Source organism: Somniosus microcephalus, chromosome 6 (assembly GCF_052327205.1).
Source record: "Somniosus microcephalus isolate GS21.2 chromosome 6, FLI_Smic_1.0, whole genome shotgun sequence".
NCBI classification, from domain to species: Eukaryota; Metazoa; Chordata; class Chondrichthyes; order Squaliformes; family Somniosidae; genus Somniosus; species Somniosus microcephalus.
The window spans coordinates 51,013,718-51,034,529 of record NC_140992.1 but is presented as its reverse complement, the minus strand read 5'-3'; the positions used below and the strand labels follow the sequence as shown (position 1 = coordinate 51,034,529).

Sequence of the window (20,812 nt, the reverse complement as noted above, 5' to 3'; positions counted from 1 at the left end):
TGATATGTCTGATCAGCCCGAAGGCAGGTCCGAGCTTTCAGGAGTTCTGGCAGCAAAGGGGGGTGGAGGATGAGGTGGTAGAGACAGGAATTTCCCCCCCCGGGTCGAGTCACTATTGGAGGCAGTGCGGTCTCTTCTGACTGGCCAGGGGAGCATAGCAGCCACCCGACCGGTGCTTTGACTCCATCTGCCCCATCCCACTCCCAGCAATGGCTGGAGCCAGTGCAACCTGTTGACCTGTGTCCCCGCAAAAATGCTGAGGGGAGCAGGCCCTATGTTGGGATGGGGGTGAAGACAGGGCAGGGGAGATATTCAGTGGACACTGGAGCCTCCAGCACAGTGGTCCACTCAGAAGACCTGACCAATTCACCCCGGTCTAACAAGGTCCCATCTAGCTTAATGGGACCCACAGGGAAACAGGCAGCTGGGAGTGAACCTGAGGACTGAAATCCCCAGCCCGCGGCGGGTACAAGCTCACAGGCTGCACAGGCAGGCGCTGTGACCTTGTTAGGGGAGGAGCCATTCATGACCAGTGCGAATTGTTTAAGCAGGGGGACAGGGAAGGAGAGTTCTGGGACCCCTGTAGAGGAGGTCCAGTAGCAACAATCCGGGATAAGGGGGGCACACAGGGGATAGCTTTGGCCCCAGACCAAAAGCAGGTCCAGGCCCAAGACTCCACCTTTAAAGCCGCCCTGGTGAGTGAAAAGGATTTTGAACAGGATTACTGGCAGGCAGCTAGTTATATCAAACAATGCAGGTTGTTTGAGCTGGGGGCAGGGAAACAGGCAGCTGGGATTGTGCCTGAGGTTAGAAATCCACAGCCTGCAGCGCGTACACACACACAGACTGCTCACACAGGCGCAGTCGCGTGTATGATAGGAGAAGCCCCCCAGCACTTGGCCCGAGCAATTCCCCCTCTCTTGTGGGACTCCGGGGAGGAGCCTGAACCAGGTTTTAGACCTGAAGGGGAAGGCTCTCAGCCACCGGCAGCCGGCGGCAAGGGATTGCCTGTCCCCAGCCATTTGGGAAGGGAGGGAACTGAAGGAGGAGGTCCCCAGCCAGCAGGGAGTGTGACCCGAGCTAAAGGTCTGCTTGCCGGGGTAGCCCCACCAGCGATACTCCCTAGGAGGTCTCTTCGGGTACCCCAGCCCAAGAAAGTATGGTCACCCACTTTCCAGTGGAGTAGGGCGGTCTCCCGAGTCAGGGAGAAGCAAAAAGGCGGGAGTCCCCAACCAGCAGCCATAAGCTGCGAGGGACCCGAAGGTGGAATCAGTCCAGCCACACCGCAGGGAGCAGCCTGTGGCAGCCCAAACAGGGATTAGGCTGGCCGCCCGGAGACGGGCGGCACTTGTATATAGCTTTGTGCAAGTAATGTGCAATAAAGGATTAAGGTAGTGCATGTTAATTTTAGATTTCATATTGCAAGTATTATTAGTGTATAAGTTTTAAGTATGGTACCGTTCCAGAGTTGTATTGTGAATCAAGGTTGCGGGACCTGATCACACTCCCCTGAGCCAGGGGATCTGGCAAGATGTTTTTTTTAGTCCTTTTCAGAGTTCCGGAAGGCACAGAGGACCAGCGTGTCGTTGGATGCTCAAGGAAGGAGCACTCCTAGTCCACGAAGGAAGAGGTCTGCAGGAGGCAGATGCCCACAACATTTAAACTGTTATTGGAAATTCAATTAAGATTAAGAATTTACAAAAGCTTGTTAATTATTTTACTGCTTGTTTGGAGTTAAGGGAACAAATTGCATATGCCTAGGAATTGTTGTGCTTGCAGATGGTGAAAATTCTAAATACATTTATGGCTGAAGAATAGTGCCATTTAATAAAGTGTCAGGCAATTGCATTGTAATTTTAAAAAAGGGGAAGCTCATTTTCTTCCATGTGTACCTTTAGCAGATATGTTGGCTGGGTGACAATCCCATTAAAGATGTTGTATCATGTTAAAATTATGTTGCAAGTGGTGCAGGGGCATTGGACCCCTCCATGCTTGAATTATTGTGAAAATAAGTGGTGCAGGGGCATTGGGCCCCCTCCATGTATTGATTATTTAATTAATCTTGTTTTTCTGTCGATAGATGCCTACCGTGTACTGCGATTCTCTCTGGGTAGGGGAGATGGAGGTGTCAGGGGATCAAAGATAGAACTGCATAAGTATAAGGGAAGGTTGTTTGTGAGGGGTCAGAAATTATTGCTCACTTTGGACAGGATACTACAAGCAAGCGTTAGTATCCGATGGGGGACTGTAAGGTTTCGCAATAATTTTGAAATTTCCTACAGTTCCGAAGATTGATTTTTGATTAAAAAAATACCTGGGTAGAATATACCTTTAAAAATCCAGGGATCAAAATGGCCGTCAGACCTCGTGGCAGAAGACAAAAGGACAGTCTCTCTTCAAAGCACGGGCTGACAAAGAGGACTGAAAAGGCAGCCTGTGCGTGTCTGTGAAAAAGGATAATCAAAGATGGCTGTCCGACCTCGTGGCAGGAGACACCACACAGACTGTGTGCATATGAAAAGGGAAAATCAAAGATGGCTGACAAAGGATTTAGAAAAAACCCCAGCCCTTGAAGCAATAGAGTAGTTAAACTGTCAATCAAAGGCAGTTCAGGGAGTTTCCCTCCCTGCAGGACAATCGATGTTTGTTTACACTAAACTGCTACAATGTTGAACCACTTGAGACTGCCAATCAATTGCGGTTGGGCTTGACCACAGGACAATCAGTTTGTTTACACTAACCTCCAAGGGCTGTTTACTCAGCCATTAAGGAAATAAACATGGTTTTTCAAACTGGGACAGTTTCAGTCAACCCATCACAAGAATGGGGATGCATTCAAAAACCCATCACAATGAATGGGTGATTCATCCAAAACCCATCACAGTCAATGGGGACAGTTTGGATCCCTTTTGTTTAGCCCAGATGCATCCGGATTTGGGCGGGAAGATTTTGGCCCCAAATGGGGTATAAGATAGCTTCTCAAGAAGCCATCTCTCTCTCTCTCTCTGCAGCCTCGCCTCCGTGCCCTCTACAACTTGGGCGCCCGCCCAAGGGAGTGGAATACCAGCAGTTACTTTTAAACACTGGGGTATTTCCATTTTCGGGGTGGTGAAGAATCTAAGACCGCAAGGACATTGGGCAGGCGTTCATTGGTGAGCATACATTTTCTGGCCCATTACAAGGCAACTTAGAATAGGTATAAGGGTGGGAATTAAGGGGAATCTTGTTAAACTGTAATTTTAGTCAATTTTCCCTCGTTGTGTCCGTTTTCTCCTCCCCTATTTAAGTAACAGTGTTGCATTAAGCAGAAAGGTGCTGTAGTGAACAATAAGTAGCTGTATTAAAAGTGCTGTATCTAAGTAACAGTGTTGTACTAAGAAGTAAAGTGCTGCATTTAAGTAAGAGTGTTCTATTAAGCAAACGAGTGCTGTAGTAGACACTAAAGTGTACTGTGAGAAGTAAAGTGCTGTATTTCAGCCAAGGTGTGCTGTATTGTTTATTTTCAATTTGTTTCTTTTTGTTTCAATAAATACTGGTCTGTTTCGCACCCAACCACGAGTCACGTTTTTCTGTCTACATCGCTACCGAATAAGTCCGGCGGTCAGAACCAGGAATAGGGGAGCGCTTTGAAACCGCATGGGGGTCCCTGGAGCAGTTCAGAGGCTTCTGACTGGCCAGAGACAATAACCCCAACCCCGCTTGTTAATTCCTACATCAGTAATGCCTCACTAACAAGTTGCACCAGTTATTTTCTGCTGTTATGAGATGATATTAAATGAATAATATAATTCTGAAAAGCCTTCATTTTAGAGGTGGAAAACTAAAGTATATTGCTGCAATACCTTGTAACTTCAAAATCTATCAATCTCAGTCTTGAAATTTTCAATTGACCTAGCCTCAACTGCTTTTTTGGGGAGAGAGTTCCAGATTTCCACTACTCTGTGTGAAGAAGTGCTTTCTGACATAACCGCTGAATGGCTCTAATTTTAATTTCCATGTATCTGATCTGTATTTTAACTCCATTTACCCGACTTGGTTCTGTAACCCTTAATACTTTTGCCTAACAAAAACCTGTCAATCTCAGTTTTGAAATTTCCACTACCCTTTGTGTGAAGAGATGCTTCCTGACATGACCCCTGAACTGCCTAGCTCTAATTTTAAGTTTATGCCCCCTTGTTCTGGACCCCCCCCACCAGAGAAAATAGTTTCTCTCTCCCTACCCTATCAAATCCTTTAAACATCTTAAAAACCTCAATTAGATCACCCCTTAATCTTCTATCCTCGAAGGAAAACAAGCCTAGTCTATGCAACCTGTCCTCACAATTGAACCCTTTTAGCCCCAGTATCATTCTGGTGAATCTGCGCTGCACCCCCTCCAAGACCAATATATCCTTCCTGAGGTGCGGGGCCCAGAACTGAATGCAGAACTCCAGATGGGGTCTAACCAGAGCTCTGTACAGCTGTAACATAACTTTTACCCCTTTGTATTCCAGCCCCCTTGAGATCAAGGACAACATTCCAATAGCCTCTTAAATTAATTGTTGTACCTGTCCACTAGCTTTTAGTGATTTCTGTAATTGGACCCATCAATCTCTCTGCTCAGCTGCAGTTCCTAGCTTTTTCTCCTTTCTTAGGTTCAAAGATGAAGACCTCAAACTTTCCCATATTGAACTTCATCTGCCACTCACTTAATCTATGAATGTCCCTTTGCAACTATCTGCTCTCATCTACACTATGTCACCTAACTTATTGTCATCAGCAAACTTAGAAAGATAGCTCTCTATTCCTTCATCCAAGTCATTTATAAATATTCCCTTTCCAAGCCAATAGGTTGCCTCCAATTTGTTAACAATCTGTTATGGGGAACCTTGTTGAATGCCTTCTGGAAGTCCCTATAAATATAATTCAAAGTCACTCCCTTATCTACCACATTTGTTACTTCCTCAAAAAATTCAACTAAGTTCATTAGACATGTCTTACCCTTTACAAATCCATGCTGGCTCTCTCTGATCAGCTCGTATTTGTCCAAATATTCAGTCACTCTGTCTCTATTAACAGATTCAAGTAACTTCCCCAAAATGGACATTAGACCAATAGGCCTATAGTTTGCTAGTTTATCACTCCTTTTTAAATAATGGAGTTACATTGGTAGTTTTCCAATCCAAGGAGACAGTTCCTGAATCGAGAGAGTTTTAGAAGATCATGACTAATACATCAACAGTTTCCATCCAACTTCTTTCAATACCCTGGGGTGGAAACCATCGGACCGAGATATTTGCCTATCTTTAATCTCATTAGTTTCTCCATCACCATTTAAAAAAAAACTTATATTGAATCTAGTTAGTTCCTCCCCTTGATTTATTTTTATTTTCCTGTATCTCTGGTAATTTATCCTCATCCTTTACTGTGAAGGCCAATACAACTAGTAGAGGGGACAATAACCAGGGGGCATAGTTTCAAGGTAAGGGGCAGGAGGTTTAGAGGGGATTTGAGGAAAAACTTTTTCACCCAGAGGGTGGTTGGAATCTGGAACTCACTGCCTGAAAGGGTGGTAGAAGCATTTAGATGAGCACTTGAAACGCCATAGCATACAAGGCTACGGACCAAGTGCTAGAAAATGCGATTAGAATAGACAGGGCTTGATGGCCGGCACGGACACGATGGGCCGAAGGGCCTCTTTCTGTGCTGTATAACTCTATGACAAAGTAGCTATGTACTTTTTCAAACACTGCTAATTTAAATTTTTATCCACCATAGTGTTTTTTGTGTGCATGTAATTTTTTTAAATCTCATTATAAATCTCCAGGATTTCATGTGCAGTCACAATCCCATTCACACTAACCTTGTACATCCACCGGCATCTGACTGATTGCCGTGAAGGATTTAATGGCAGGGTGCTGCTTAGAATTGCTGCCCAGTATATTACAATGGAAATGGAAATACTTGATCCAGTTTTATGGTGCATAAAAACAGGAAGTATATGATGCTATCTGAGACTAAAACATACCCCAGTCATCATAACCATGTGTCAACTCATGTCCTATAATAGTTCCGATACCTCCGTAGTTCAGGGACCTGTCAACAGATATTTGGACATGAAGCAGTTTAAAAAGAAGTTTACATGGTCATGAAGATTAATGTTCATCTAAGACATTTTATTAATATGGAATACTTACTGAGGAAATTCAGGATCATAAAGTGGAGGCTGCAGGATCCCGGCTGGAAATACTGAGGAGGTGAATACAAAAGATACCGAACACATTTTTAACTGCAACACTATTTTTGCTTCTTGACAACTCTGGTTCTTGTTAATTTATATGTCTATCACTAGAAAACAAATTTATTTCTACATTTTCTACAAATCTGTAGGTGTACACTTAGAGGAACACACGCAAGGGTAAATTGTGCTTCCAGCAGGCAGCTGAGCCTGAAGGGAGTGTAGGTCAGAGAATTAGGGTTATGATGTTGTTGCTCTATTTCTGACCCATGCTCACTTGGAGTATGGATTCTCTGCTGGGAGCATGGAATCACCGCCATATAAGAACATAAGAAATCGGAGCAGGAGTAGGTTAGTCGGCTCCTCGAGCCTGCTCCGCCATTCAATAAGATCATGACTGATCTTCTACCTCATCTCCACTTTCCTGCACTATCCCCGTATCCCTTGATTCCTTTAATATCCAAAAATCTATCGATCTCTGTCTTGAATGTACTCAATGACTGAGCCTCCACAGCCCTCTGGGATAGAGAATGCCAAAGATTCACCACCTTCTGAGTGAAGAAATTTGTCCTCATCTCAGTCCTAAATGGTCTACCCCTTGTTCTGAGACTGTGAACCCTGGTTCTAGATTCCCCAGCCAGGGGAAACATCCTCCCTGCATCTACCCTGTCAAGCCCTGTAAGAATTTTGTATGTTTCATAGGGATCACCTCTCATGCTTCTAAACTCTGGAAAATATAGGCCTAGTCTACTCAATCTCTCCCTCATCGGACAATCCCGCCATCCCAGGAATCAGTCTGGTGAACATTTGTAGCATTCCCTCTTTGGCAAGTATATCCTTCCTTAGGTAAGGAGACCAAAACTGTACACAATACTCCAGGTGTGATCTCATCAGGGCCCTATATAATTGCAGTAAGACACCTTTACACTTATACTCAAACCCTCTTGTAATAAAGGCCAACATACCATTTGCTTTCTTAATTTCTTGCTGTATCTGCACGTTAACTCTCAATGATTCATGTACAAGGACACCCAGGTCCCTCTGAACACCAAAGTGGATAACTTCACATTTCTCCACATTATGGCCTAGAAATTCAGTTGGTAGCGCCAGCCGCTAGCACCTCAAGGACGCGATAAGTGGGGCGCAAAGCGGCTAGCGCGCGGCGACCTGTGCCTCACGTGAAATTGAGCGGACATTTAGCGGCGGCGCAAAACCGCAACGCCCGCTCAGCTGCGCGCGCAGATCCTGACGTCATTCCATGGTGCAACGCCCTTGGTGCGCCCCGAACCGGAAATTCACTGGCGCGCCCCTTCTTTGCACCTGGCGCTCCCAGCGACTGGTTGACTGGAACGGTACCCAGTCGCTGTGGGGCTGGGGGGGCGCTATTTAAAGGGGGCTCTTCCTGGCTTCTTAGTGGTAGCCATTTTTGGACCACTCCTTCTGTGTGAGAGAGAGAGAGATTTGCAGAGAGACAGAGAGAGAGCTTTCTGCATTGACTCAGTGCTCGCACAGGTACTTCTGGCTTCAGGCCAGAACTTTGCAGTTGGATTGATTTTTCAGTGCCACAGCCTTGAGTGGCCACATATTATGGGGGCTGCAATGGGTGGAAACGTTGCGTTCCTCCATTGCATTGAGAGGGCTCAGAGACGCCAAGAGAGAGTGCCAATCATGGCCAGACGGAGGAGGGCCAACAGGCGTCGACACAGGAGACCTTACCCTCCCAGGGCATTCCGCCAGCAGTTCTCATACCTCAACATGTCTGAGGAGCAGTGTATTCGGAGGCTTCGATTCAGAAGGGAGGTGGTCACTGAGCTCTGCCACCTGCTTCAGAGAGATCTGCAGCCTCAGCTGAGGAACAGGACGTCTCTGTCGGTGGCAGTGAAGGTGACAGTGGCTCTCAACTTCTATGCCACCGGCTCCTTCCAATCCGCTACTGGGGACATTGCCAATATCTCCCAGTTTGCAGTGCATTGCTGCATCCGCCAAGTCACGAATGCCCTCTTCAGAAGGAGACGTCAGTACATTTCCTTCCCCATCACCCTGAACAAGCAGCAAGAGCGCGCAATGGGAATTGCAACAATAGCAGGCTTCCCCATGGTCCAGGGCGCCATTGACTGCACGCGTGTGGCTTTGCGGGCACCTCTAGAGAATGCCGAGGATTATCGCAACCGGAAGGGGTTCCATTCGTTGAACGTGCAGTTGGTGTGTGACCACAGACAGCTGATACTAGCTGTCAATGCCCGCTTTCCAGGCAGCAGCCACGACGCCTTCATCCTGCGCCAGACTTCTGTGGCAGACCTTTTCGAAGCCCCGGCTCACCCAGGAGGCTGGCTTCTCGGGGACAAGGGCTATCCTCTGTGCACCTGGCTGATGACCCCACTCCGTGCGCCCAGCGCACCTGCTGAAGAACGATACAATGAGAGCCATCAAGCAACCAGGAACATCATTGAGCACACAATCGGCATGCTAAAGCAACGGTTCCGCTGTCTGGACCATTCCGGGGGAGCCCTTCAGTACTCGCCTGAGCGAGTCTCCCATTTCGTGGTAGTGTGCTGCATGCTGCACAACCTGGCTATCCTCAGGACTCAGCCACTGCCAGCAGACATTGGAGCACCACCAGAGGAGGAGGAGGAGGAGCACCAAGACGGGAGGGAGGCACAAAGTGCAAGGGCCGTCCGTCAGCGGCTTATTGCAAGTCGGTTCTAGGCCTCCGCTGAGGGAATGGCTTGTGTCATTGAAAGAACAAGAATGGAACCGGTCCGCAAACCCTGAGCCGGTCAAGGCAACAAATAGTTCAAAGAGCAAACATGCACAATCTGAATAAAGACAATTATTTATTCCACAAACTTTGTGCCCTTCCCGCATGACAAACAAATACAGAGAACCCCCCAAAAAAAGTCAGACACATAACTGGCTCTCACCACCTGGAGACAATTAACAAAAGAGTGAACCAAAAATGACCATGATCCTCGGCCTTCACAAAAAACAAAAACAGCATTTTGCCACACCTCCTACTTTTTCTCCTGCAGGGGTGATCTGCCTTGCTTGCGCAATTGGCCCCTTCCCACCCTGCAGCTCCTCCGCAATGGGACCCCAGTGGCTGCAGCAAGGCTGGGGGAAGGCTGCTGAGTGTCCGATAGTGAGTTGGCAGATGCCCTTGGGGGACTGCCTGGACCAGCTCTGGGCCTGGAGGGCCCGGCTGCTGACTGCTCCAACACTGCATGGGCGGCAGCAGTCTGTCCTACAGGTGGTGGCAGCTGCAGTGGAGGAGTGACAGTGTTGGCAGCAGGAATGCTGCCAACCTGACAGAGCACAGGCACTCCCTGGTCAGACGAGACACTGGCACTCGCACGGGGCAGCACTGAAGCATGCGCAGCAATCTGCTGAAACACAGACTGCTGGCATGCTGCGGCGCGGCGAGGGCCCCGGCGAATCCTGCCCGATCCAGCGAGGGTGGCAGCAGTTAGTGCTCATGTGGCCCTGATCTGTGTCTGCATCAGACCAGCCAGTGACTGCATGGCACAACTAAGCACTTGGCTGGAAGCCACCTGTGCTGCACCGAAGTCCTGCAGACTCCTTGCCTGTGCTGCCCCGAATTCCTGTACACTCCTTGCCAGTGACTCTATGGAGTCAGGCATCCTTGCCACTGCAGCCATGAGCTCAGTGTGTCTCTGCTCCGCCTGGGCGCCCATTTCAGCAAAGAGCCGCACCTCCTCTGCGCTCACTGTAGCAGGACTGGAGGCCACACTCTCCCTCTGGGGAGAAGGCCGCCGAGCTTCCCTACCCCCCCCCCTCCGCATTGCTGCAGCCGCTGGGCCCCAGAGCTTCACCCTCCTCAGACCCTTCCCCCCTGCTCCCCTCCAGGGAAGACGTGTCCCCATGATGGCCATGGGCTGCATCGGCTGAGGGTGGCACTGATGTTCCGGCTTCCTCTTCCTCCTCCTCGCCTTCCGAATCAGTCCCAGTGGCAGCTTGAGGGCCCGCCTCCTCACCTGGCGATTCAGCATCTGAAAGCAGGGAGGCACAAGAGTTGCTTTAGCGTGAGGGCAGGGCAGCAGCGAAGGAGGCATGAGTGCTGCAATGCACTGCATTGGTTCGATAGGATGCTGCTGTGAGGCACAAGTGGAAAGAGAGAGGTCAAAAAGCTGATGACCTTACCATCACTGTCCAGAACGGGGTCGGCATCTCCAGTGGCGACGGGGCCACTCAGCTGGCCTGTCATAATCCGCTCCACACGCTGCTCCAGATGGCTGAGGTCTTTAAGTTCAGGACGGCCTCCCCCGGTCCGTTGCTGCTGCCTCCTGTTGTGGGCCAGCATGCCCTGCAAGAGAAAGGACGGGCTCTGAGTACAGTGTGAAGCCCTGATCTTGGCTGCACTGCCTCCCATGGTCCAATAGCCCTTACAGTGTGCAGCCCTGATCTTGGCTGCACTGCCTTCCATGGTCCAATAGCCCTTACAGTGTGAAGCCCTGATCTTGGCTGCACTGCCTCCCATGGTCCAATAGCCCTTACAGTGTGAAGCCCTGATCTTGGCTGCACTGCCTCCCATGGTCCAATAGCCCTTACAGTGTGTGAATTGGTAAATGTGCATGTGAGTTTCACGAAAGGCCCATAGGTGTTGGATGAGGGCTGGCCATTGGGGCTTTCAGGACACTTTGGCCATAAAGTGAGGTGCACATGCAGGGATGAAGAGGATACTGGAAAGGGTACTCACCCTGACAGCCTGAGTGAGGTCGTTGAACTTCTTCCTGCATTGCGTCGGGGTCCTAGGCACCATGCTGCTGGAGGTCACTCTGTGTGCTACCTCCCTCCAAGCTTGTCGGTACTCGTTGGGCAGCGGCCTCCTGCCACTGTCCGGAAAGAGAATCCGGCGCCTGCACTCCACTGCGCCAACCAGAACCTTCAGCGTCCCCTCACTAAACCGCTGCGCTCGTTCCCTGGCCCTCTCCATGGTCGTTGTCGTCACAATGTCGCAGCAGGTCTGTTCACGCTGAGAATCAGGGCTCCAATGTGCAGGGCGTGGCTGCAAGCCAAATCGACCCTCCCCCTTTAAGAGCTGATCGGCGCCAGCGTGTCTGCCTGCAATCGCTAACTGGCCGCACCTGCGCTGCGCCCGCCCTCGATGGTAGCGCCTCGCCTCTCCAGCTTAGCACCTAAGGATAGTTGTACAGCGCCTGATTTAGCGCACCAAGAACCTCTTGGGGCGAAGCAAGTCAATTTCGCTGAAGGTGGCGATAATTTGCGCCGGGCATTAAATTTAGCGCACACTCGACTATAGCGCCCCAAACGTGGCAATACTGGATTTCCAGGCCTATATTCTATTTGCCATGTTCTTGCCCATTCACTTAGCCTGTCTATATCCCCTTGAAGCTCTTTGCATCCTCCTCAACTTGCATTCCCACCCAGCTTTGTATCATCAGCAAACTTGGATACATTACATTTGGTCCCCTCATCCAAAACATTGATGTAGATTGTGAATAGCTGAGGCCTAAGCACTGATCCTTGCGGTACTCCACTAGTTACAGCCTGCCAATCCGAAAATGACCCGTTTATTCCTACTCTCTGTTTTCTGTCCGTTAACCAATCCTCAATCCATGCTAGTATATTACCCTCAATCCCATGAGCCCTAATTTTATTTAATAACCTCGTATGGCACCTTATCGAATGCTTCTAAAATCCATTGGTTCCCCCTTATCTATTCTCCTAGTTACAACCTCAAAATCCTCTAACAGATTTGTCAAGCATGATTTCCCTTTCATAAATCTGTGTTGACCCTGCCCAATCCTATCATTATTTTCTAAGCGCCCTGTTACCACATCCTTAATAATAGATTCTAGCAATTTCCCTACTACTGATGCCAGGCTAACTGGTCTGTAGTTCCCTGTTTTCCCTCTCCCTCCTTTCTTAAATAGTGGGGTTACATTTGCTACCTTCCAATCTGCGGGAACCATTCTAGAATCTATGGAATTTTGGAAGATGACAACCAATGCATCCACTATCTCTATAGCCACCTCTTTCAAAACCCTAGAATGTAGGCCATCAGGGTCATGGGGATTTATTGACTTTCAGTCCCATTAATTTCTCCAGTACTATTTTTTTTTACAAATACTAATTTCTTTCAGTTCCTCATTCTCGCTAGACCCTTGGTTCTCAACTATTCCCAAGAGGTTTTCTGCGTCTTTTTCCATGAAGACAGACACAAAGTATTTCTTTATTATCTCTGCCATTTCCTTATTCCCTATTATAATTTCTCCTGTCTCAGCCTGTAAAGGACCCACATTTACTTTTGCTAATCTTTTCCTTTTTACATACCTATAGAAGCTTTTACAGTGTGTTTTTATGTCTCTTGCTAGTTTACTCTCATATTCTCTTTTCCCTTTCTTTATCAATTTCTTGGTTCTCCTTTGCTGAATTCTAAAATCCTCCCAATCCTCAGGCTTACTGACCTTTTTGGCATCATTATAAGCCTCTTCACTTGATCTAATACTATCTTTAACTTCTCTTGTTAGCCATGGTTGGATCACTTTTCCTGTGAGGTTTTTGTGCCTTAAAGGAATGTATATTTGTTGTAAATTATGTATTAATTCTTTAAATGCTAGCCATTGCCTGTCTACTGTCATACCTTTTAATGTAGTTTCCCAATCTACCTTAACCAACTTGCCCCTCATACCTACCTAGTTTGCTTTGTTTAGATTTAAGACCCTAGTTTTGGATTTAACTAAATCGCTTTCAAACTTAATATAAAATTCTATCATATTATGGTCATTCTTCCCTTAGGGCCCCTTTAATTGATCAGAAAAAAGCTGTTTTATATTTCTAACAATAATGACAATTTAGGACCGTGAGATTGAGGCAATATTTGCATTGGCTAGAGTCCAGTTATAATATAGAGGAAGCCTTATAAAGGTAAAAATAGGCAACAAATAACAAATCCTTACAATTGAAAAATACAACACTCATTATTCTATACTTAACTGAACAATATACCACAGAAATGCATGGCAGAAAAAAAATGCAATTTGCCATTTGTAAATTTTGGCACATTAACAGAAATAAACTTGTGTTTTATCTGTATAATAACAACAACCTAGTAAACTGCAGTCAACACAGCTTTGGCTCATTGGTAGCACCCTCGCCTCTGAGTCAGAAGGTTGTGGGAAGCACAAAAATCGAGGCTGACACTCCAGTGCCGTATTGAGGGAGCGCTGCACTGTCAGAGGTGCCGTCTTCCAGATGAGACATTAAACCGCGGCCCTGTCTGCCCTCTCGGGTGGATGTAAAAGATTCCATGGCACTATTTCGGAGAAGAGCAGGGGAGTTATCCCCAGTGTCCTGGCCTCAATCAACATCACTAAAACAGATTGGTCACTATCACATTGCTGTTTGTGGGAGCTTGCTGTGCGCAAATTACAACAGTGACTATACTTCAAAAAGTACTTCATTGGCTGTACAGCTCTTTGGGACGTCCAATGGTCGTGAAAGGCGCTGTGTAAATGCAAGTCTTTCTTTCTTTAGATAGGGAAAATGCTGCCTGACCAAACTCCTTAATTTATTTGAGGAAGTGACAACCCAGGTCGACTGTGGTAAACCCGATGATGTGTGTAATTCGACTTTCATAAGGCATTTGAGAATTCCATATAAAAGTTGCTAATTAAGCTCAAAGCTGTGGGGATTCAGGGAAATGTCAGGGTGTGGGGAAATACTGAGTGGGGTGCCTAATTTTTCTAATTTACATCAATAAAATACCTCAAATGGGAACAATGCCCTTTTAAATGTGGTGTGAGATAATTGCTTCATGTTGTGCGGAGGAACTGTTCCTCAGTAATTGCTGCATGTGAAGGGTTTAAATTAATGAAAAGTTTGGTCTTAAGAAGGTATAACTAGGATTTACATCCAAAAAAAGGCAAAAATAATTAAATAGTCTATACATGTGCAGCACAACTATGAATCATAGCTTACAAATGTAGTAGAAAAGGAGGCTTTACTCATAATCAGTACAATGAAATATTGATCTATATTTACTCACCCATTTGGTTTTGTGTAGACAAGTAATAAGCATTTAGAGTTTGAGGAGGAAGTAGCCATCTGTGAACAAAGATATTTTGGATTACAAATTTAATCACAGTTCTGCACAAAATTATTTCAGAGACATTATAATTTTCAGCAATGAATACAACGCAGATATTTTACAATTGTTAAATATACAACTCCGGAGCCAGAGTAAAGCATCTGGCTTGCATTCAGTGCTTCCCTACAGTAACACAGCTAAGATTGGTGGGATTCATAGATAAGTATCCCTGCACTCCTGGACAGGAGTGCATAGCACCACCACACTGCCAATACTGTGGCTTTTATAATATAGGGTTTGTTGCAAAAAGTAAAAGAGCACAATACTCACGCGGTCTTGTCCACTTGTTGCCGTATTTTCTTTACTGAGAGTTTGATATTGTACATTATGCTGTTAAGCACATTTTTAAAATACGTCTTCTCATTCACTTCAAACTAAAACAGGAGAAGAAAATTTAAAGAAATGTAGTTTCATTAGGGCTGAAATGCTATACTTTATTTTCAAAGGGCCACTTTTTAATCTCTAGCAAGCCAGAAATTCTTGATGCAAACAACTCCCTGATTGTCAGCATACAATATAATGGGAGACTTGCGAGTCACTGTGATCTTTTCAATAACCTTGAAGTGCTTAAACAGAGTGATTTGTACAAGAAGCTCCAACATGTAGATTGCACTATTAATCTCTTCAAAAATAGTTTTATTGGATAATTGTGATGGACTCACATTCTGGCACCATATTAGATAATGCTCTTGCTACAGTAATCGTCTACTAACACAGTTTCTCCTGTGAGATAACAATGCCCCTTTGAAACTGTCACAGTACTTTCAAAATAAAGTTATACATCGCAGGAAAAATGTTATTATCCCAAATACAGAGGTGCTGATCCTAGAATGATACATCCACCTGTTCATCATAACACTCTGTGTGGGCAACTGGTGCTAAACTGCAATCATTAACTACTCACAGTGAACATTCGGAAATAGTAACCATACTTGTTCTGATGAAATTGCTTCTGTGCAAATTTTGTGAGAACAAATGAGCCTTTTCTATCGCTTTATCTATCTGCGCTCACGCTTTAAAGGAATTATAAGGGTGAAATTCAACTTGGCAGGGCTCAAAATGGGCCATAGCAGATCAGCCGCTCATTACACACCCTACCTGATGTTTCTTTCCACTAAAGCCAATGGAAAGGAAAATTGGGCGGGGTGTTTAACAGGTGTTCTATCAGTTACTGCCCACTTTGTGACACCACCAAAGTTGAATTTCACCCCCTTTGAACCCTGGGTCTCTGTTCATCCACACCATTTAGCATCTTTCCATTAAGTGTACACTCCCATTCTTGATTTCTCTCCAAAAATGTATTAGCTTCTACACATTAAATTACACCTGCCACCTGTCTCGCCATTCTGCTAACCTGCCTATATCTTCCTGAAGTTTATTACAGTTCTTCTCACTATTGGCAAAATCTTGTACTCTTGCGTCATCAGAAACTTCACAAATTGTGTTTCCTCTACCCAAATCCAACTCATCTATATATACTGAGAATAAAAGTGCACCCAACCCTTCTCCAGTCTGAGCAACACCCATATTCCTAATTCTTTGTTCTTGTCTGTCAACCAACTTTCTATCCATGTTGCCACAATTCCTCTTATCATAGAATCATAGAATGAAAAAGAGCACAGAAGGAAGCCATTGAGTCCATCGTGCCTGTGCTGGCTCTTTGAAAGAGCTATCCAATTCGTTCCATTCCCCTGCCCTTTCCCCATTGCCCTGTACATTTTTCACCTTCAAGTATTTATCCAATTCCCTTTTGAAAGTTATTATTGAATCTGCTTCCACCACCTTTTCAGCCAGGCTGAATTTTTCTAATCAGTCTCTTGTGAGACACCTTATCAATGTCTTCTGAAGATCCATATATACTGCATCAACTGCTTCATTTCGCTTATCTATTCAGTTGAACATTTCTTCAAAAAAATCTATTATATCTGTCAAATATGACTTAGCTTTAACAAACCTATGCTAGCTTTTCTTTACTGTATTAACCCATTTCTATCTGCTTAATAATTCTACAGTATCTCAAATTATGGAATCTAGAAGTTTGCCCACACCCGACGTTATCAAAGGGAGTTTACTGTTTCCAGGTTTTTCTATGACTCCTAATAGGTCTTCACCCTATTACTGTTGTTTGGACTGTTCCATCTCTTTGGACAGCATGTACTGAACAATAGATCTAAGCATCATGGTGATATCCTTGCATTAATAATGTCTGTTAGGTGCAGAGCATTCTACATTCTCACAACAGCTTGATTTTGTAGTTGTTCATTTTGTTTTGTTTACATTGGGGGGGGGGGGGAGGACTTTCTCCACCCATAGGTATATTCTGCACCTGCTTACATTCCCAATCTCCCTGCACTAACTTTCAAAAGTTGAATCAGACTCCCGACATTGGTATTATCAGATTGCCATATTATACTAGTTTGAAGATGGTTGCAATAGTTAAAGATAACCAACCCATGATGGCATATTAACACTCTGAACACTTAGCAGACCAGCAATATCCACTGCATATCCTTACTAAGTAAGTCCATATTTTATTGCCTAATTATTATTATTTTTTATTTCCTGGGAGAACGTACTTGGGGCATAATGGTGTTATATATTGTACCTGGCCTGCTTATCTTTTAATCATCTTAGTCTCAAACCTTGTGCATATCATTGAGGTCAAATATTGAACAATCTTCTACTGGTTATGCAGTGGATATTGCTGATCTGCTCGGCCCTCTTCAGAGTGTTAATATTGGATCATGGGCTGTTTATCTTTAACTATTGCAACCATCGCCAAACTGGTATAATATGGCAATCTGATAATACCAGTTAAACCAGATAAAGTACATCAGAGTTCAAATAATAATCACTTTTCTTGGAAATGTTTAAACAGAAATTTTCAATACTTACACCATATTCATTATCAACAGCATTAGTAATTAGTAAAAAGTCTGGATAGCCAATCATGACCATCATATGCTGGAGCTGCAAACAATAAAAGGACATTAGAATATAATATTCAGAGGCAATGCAATTTCCTTATGTCAAGCAGGGAAACAAATCCCAATAGTATGGCTGTCAAATCACATGATTTGATTACAGGAGCCCCCAACAACTGCTGACTATCTTATTTAGTTCAGGTTGCATTGATAAGTTGCTCGAGCTTCAACCTCTTAGTTTTTGACGTGCTGTTTCCTCGTAATGGCCCTGAATTTGCAGTCGGTATGATCTGTACTCTTCAAAGTAAGTTGTCATACCGCCTTTGAAACTGACTGCAACTTCGAGACTTGGTGCAAGTGTATGCGGAAGTCCCGTAGTTGCGGTCCGTCAATGACATCTCCGAAATTGGCTGTGCTGTGCCCCCTCCCCAGAGCCAGCTATCAGTGAAATCTTGTAAATCATTGAAACTGATAAAACTTCGGCTCTTCTGCAGTAATTACGCTGCTGAAACCCTCATCCATGCCTTTTTTACCTCTAGACTTGACTATTCCAACGCACTCCTGGCTGGCCTCCCACATTCCACCCTACCTAAACTTGAGGTCATCCAAAACTTGGCTGCCCATGTCCTAATTCGCACCAAGTCCCGTTCGCCCATCACCCCTGTGCTTGCTGACCTACATTGGCTCCCGGTTAAGCAGCCGCCTCGATTTCAAAATTCACATCCTTGTTTTCAAATCCATCCATGGCCTCGCCCCCTCCCTATCTCTGTAATCTCCTTCAGCCCCACAATCCCCCAAGATATCTGCGCTCCTCTAATTCTGCCCTATTGAGGATCCCTGATTATAATCGCTCAACCTTTGGTGGCTGTGCCTTCTGTTGCCTAGGCCCTACGCTCTTGAATTCCCTGCCTAAACCTCTCCGCCTTGCTACCTCTCTTTCCTCCTTTAAGACACTCCTTAAAACCTACCTCTTTGACCGAGCTTTTGGTCACCTGCCCTAATTTATCCTTATGTGGATCGGTGTCAAATTTTTTGTCTTAAAATACTCCTGTGCAGCACCTTGGGACGTTTTACTACGTTAAAGGTGTTATATAAATAAAGTTGGTGTTGTTAAATTCCCCAATAAAAGTTAGACCCAAAGGGATTAGGTATAACTTGGGTTTTAACGTCATATTGACTGCTAAACAATTGTTAAGGGCCTGGAAAACTAATTTTAATTTTGTGCAATGTGAAAATTGTCCATTTTAATAAAAATTTAAATTTTAAAGAAACGTTTCAAAAAAAATGTACATCTAAAAAAAAGTTTTGTGCTCTTTACTTTAGGTTTGTGTTTTTCCCATGTGAGAACCCCAATCTTTCTTTTGCTCTCTAACTATTTTAAAAGGTTAGAATTTTAAGGGCTTACTCACTTCCTGGTTCCCTGTCTGTGAGAACTCTGCCTTTTGATTGGCTGCTTAGACAGCCTGTTGACATCACAGCAGTTCGAACAGGGGGATCCCCATTAAGCTCCATTGAATTGAATTCAAGGCCGAAAAACCCAAAGTTCTCGACACAGGGATTGTGAGATCCCTGTGCGGAGCGTACTTTGGGGTCAGCAGCTGATGCTTTTGCTTCGCTGCTGGCTGCAACTTCCAGGCCATTGAAAACGTCCTTTATGCCATATTTATAAGTTGTGCCACTTACAAAAAAAATCATCTTAAGCTCAATCTGATATTTGAACGTTGATGTTTTTTGTTGTTGTTGTAGGTCAGCCTGAACCCATCAAACACATATTGTGCTTACAATTAGCATTGAACTCTACTGTGCACCACTGAACACTGTCAGAGAGGGTTTACCCATGTAACAATGGTAACTGCCCAATGTAATTCATTCTATGTGAAACACTTAGGGACATTTCCAAGAGACATGATAAGGTACTGTACAATGCAAGTTCTTTCTTTTTCACTTGCAAATCAGTCAAACTGACAATGTACAGTTGTAATCTAATTATAGAAGGGGACTAGGACTGATGTATTATCATTGATCTTAGGCTGCATTTCATGTCAAAGCTAATTACATGATGCAAAATCCAATATAAAACCCAATATTATTTAGTGCTGCTTAATGATATTTCAGTCAGATTACTGCAACAGACCTTTGCTCTTGCTGCTTCTTTTGTCTTTTCATCCATCCAATCTAATTCATCTAGTCGACGATCAAATGCATGCTTCATGTCTTCAACTAGTTGTTGTACCTTATCAGAATAAAAATAATCATAGTCCTATATAAGCTGATGGCTTATTTGCATGATAATTCAAAAATATTAAATTAATCTGCTGTCAGAATCTTAATGGAAAAACTTACTTTTATTTTGCTGGAAGATGAAAAGTATTCTTCAACAAAAAGAGCTCCCAGAGCCATCCCAAACTGTTTATTGGCTTGGTTTAAGCACATTTTACCCAGATCAATCTGTTTCTCCGTGCCATCTAATTCTTTAGAGAACTCATGAATTGCATCTCTGAATGGTGTGGAAAGATGTTCACTCAGAGCAACTACTATGCGCCAAATCATGTAATTATGCAGTACTCTGAAAATGCAAAAGTACAATCATGCGTATCAATGCTATACATCAATGATTGCATTCTACTGACTATTCATAATTACACTATAAATAAATTATGCATATTTACTTCTGTTTATCGATACAGTATTTTCATATGATTACCACAATTAGCTATTCAGAACTATGCACGTGTGAGAAATCGGGATACTTAGTGCCAACTCCACTCTCTTCAGTGGGAAACAGGTCATTTGAATTTTTTACAATACATAGGGGGAGAAATTGAGTATCGCCCCGTTTGGGGCGCCAGCCTCGCCAGGGCACTAAAGGTAGCGCCCCGGAAACATTCGCGCCCGCGCACCGGAAATTGAGTGGTTGCGCCCCAAAGGGAAGCGCGGCGCTACTGGAGGCGCCCTGCATCCCTCTTGGGGCGCTGCGAGTGAATATCGTGGCGCTACGTGCCGCAGCGCCACACGCTGCGGCACGTTGCGCTGCGGTATTGCAGGCCTTGCTCCCCTTCTTAAAGGGGAGGGGCCTTATGCAGCGCGATCTGGGGCCCAGCTGGGCCCCCGAGGATCGGGAGTGCAGGCAAAAGAGCCCGGCAGCGAAGAGAAGTGCCGGGCTCTTGGAGCGCAGCCGGCACTCCGCGGGGGGGGGGGTTCAGGAGGCCGGGGACGGGAGCGCAGGCAGGTGCTGGCAGGCGGCCAACAACAAAAATGGCCGCCCTGCACCTCGCCTTTAATTTGCGCCTCCCCGGCCGCAGGTAGGCCCCCCTGAACCGGTCAGACATAGCATCCAGTGGTAAATCAGGGGGCGCTGCCGAATATCGCGGCCGGGGTGTCAGCGGGGCGCTGCGTACACCGATGACATCATCGGCAGCGGCGCAGCGCTAACGGTTAGCGCCACCACTAACGTCCCGCGGAATTTAGCGGGAGGCGTGGGCAGTGCCGCGCCCGGGCGCCAGTTGGCTTGCGACCCACTTAGCGCCCCCTTAAGGTGCTAAC

General features: G+C 45.5%; 1 protein-coding gene across 2 annotated transcripts in view; it reads right to left on the bottom strand.

The window, feature by feature from the left end:
• The window catches only part of ecel1 (endothelin converting enzyme-like 1), a 90,537-nt gene that overhangs the window by 24,643 nt on the left and 45,082 nt on the right, over positions 1 to 20,812 (bottom strand). For both annotated transcript variants that reach the window (XM_085989439.1, XM_085989440.1), the window contains 7 exons: positions 19,613 to 19,835; positions 19,404 to 19,502; positions 17,241 to 17,315; positions 14,616 to 14,719; positions 14,244 to 14,302; positions 6,177 to 6,228; positions 6,008 to 6,075 (listed from right to left, as the gene is read on the bottom strand). In XM_085989439.1, coding sequence (XP_085845565.1) covers positions 6,008 to 6,075; positions 6,177 to 6,228; positions 14,244 to 14,302; positions 14,616 to 14,719; positions 17,241 to 17,315; positions 19,404 to 19,502; positions 19,613 to 19,835 — 680 coding nt within the window. The remainder of the gene's footprint in view (positions 1 to 6,007; positions 6,076 to 6,176; positions 6,229 to 14,243; positions 14,303 to 14,615; positions 14,720 to 17,240; positions 17,316 to 19,403; positions 19,503 to 19,612; positions 19,836 to 20,812) is intronic.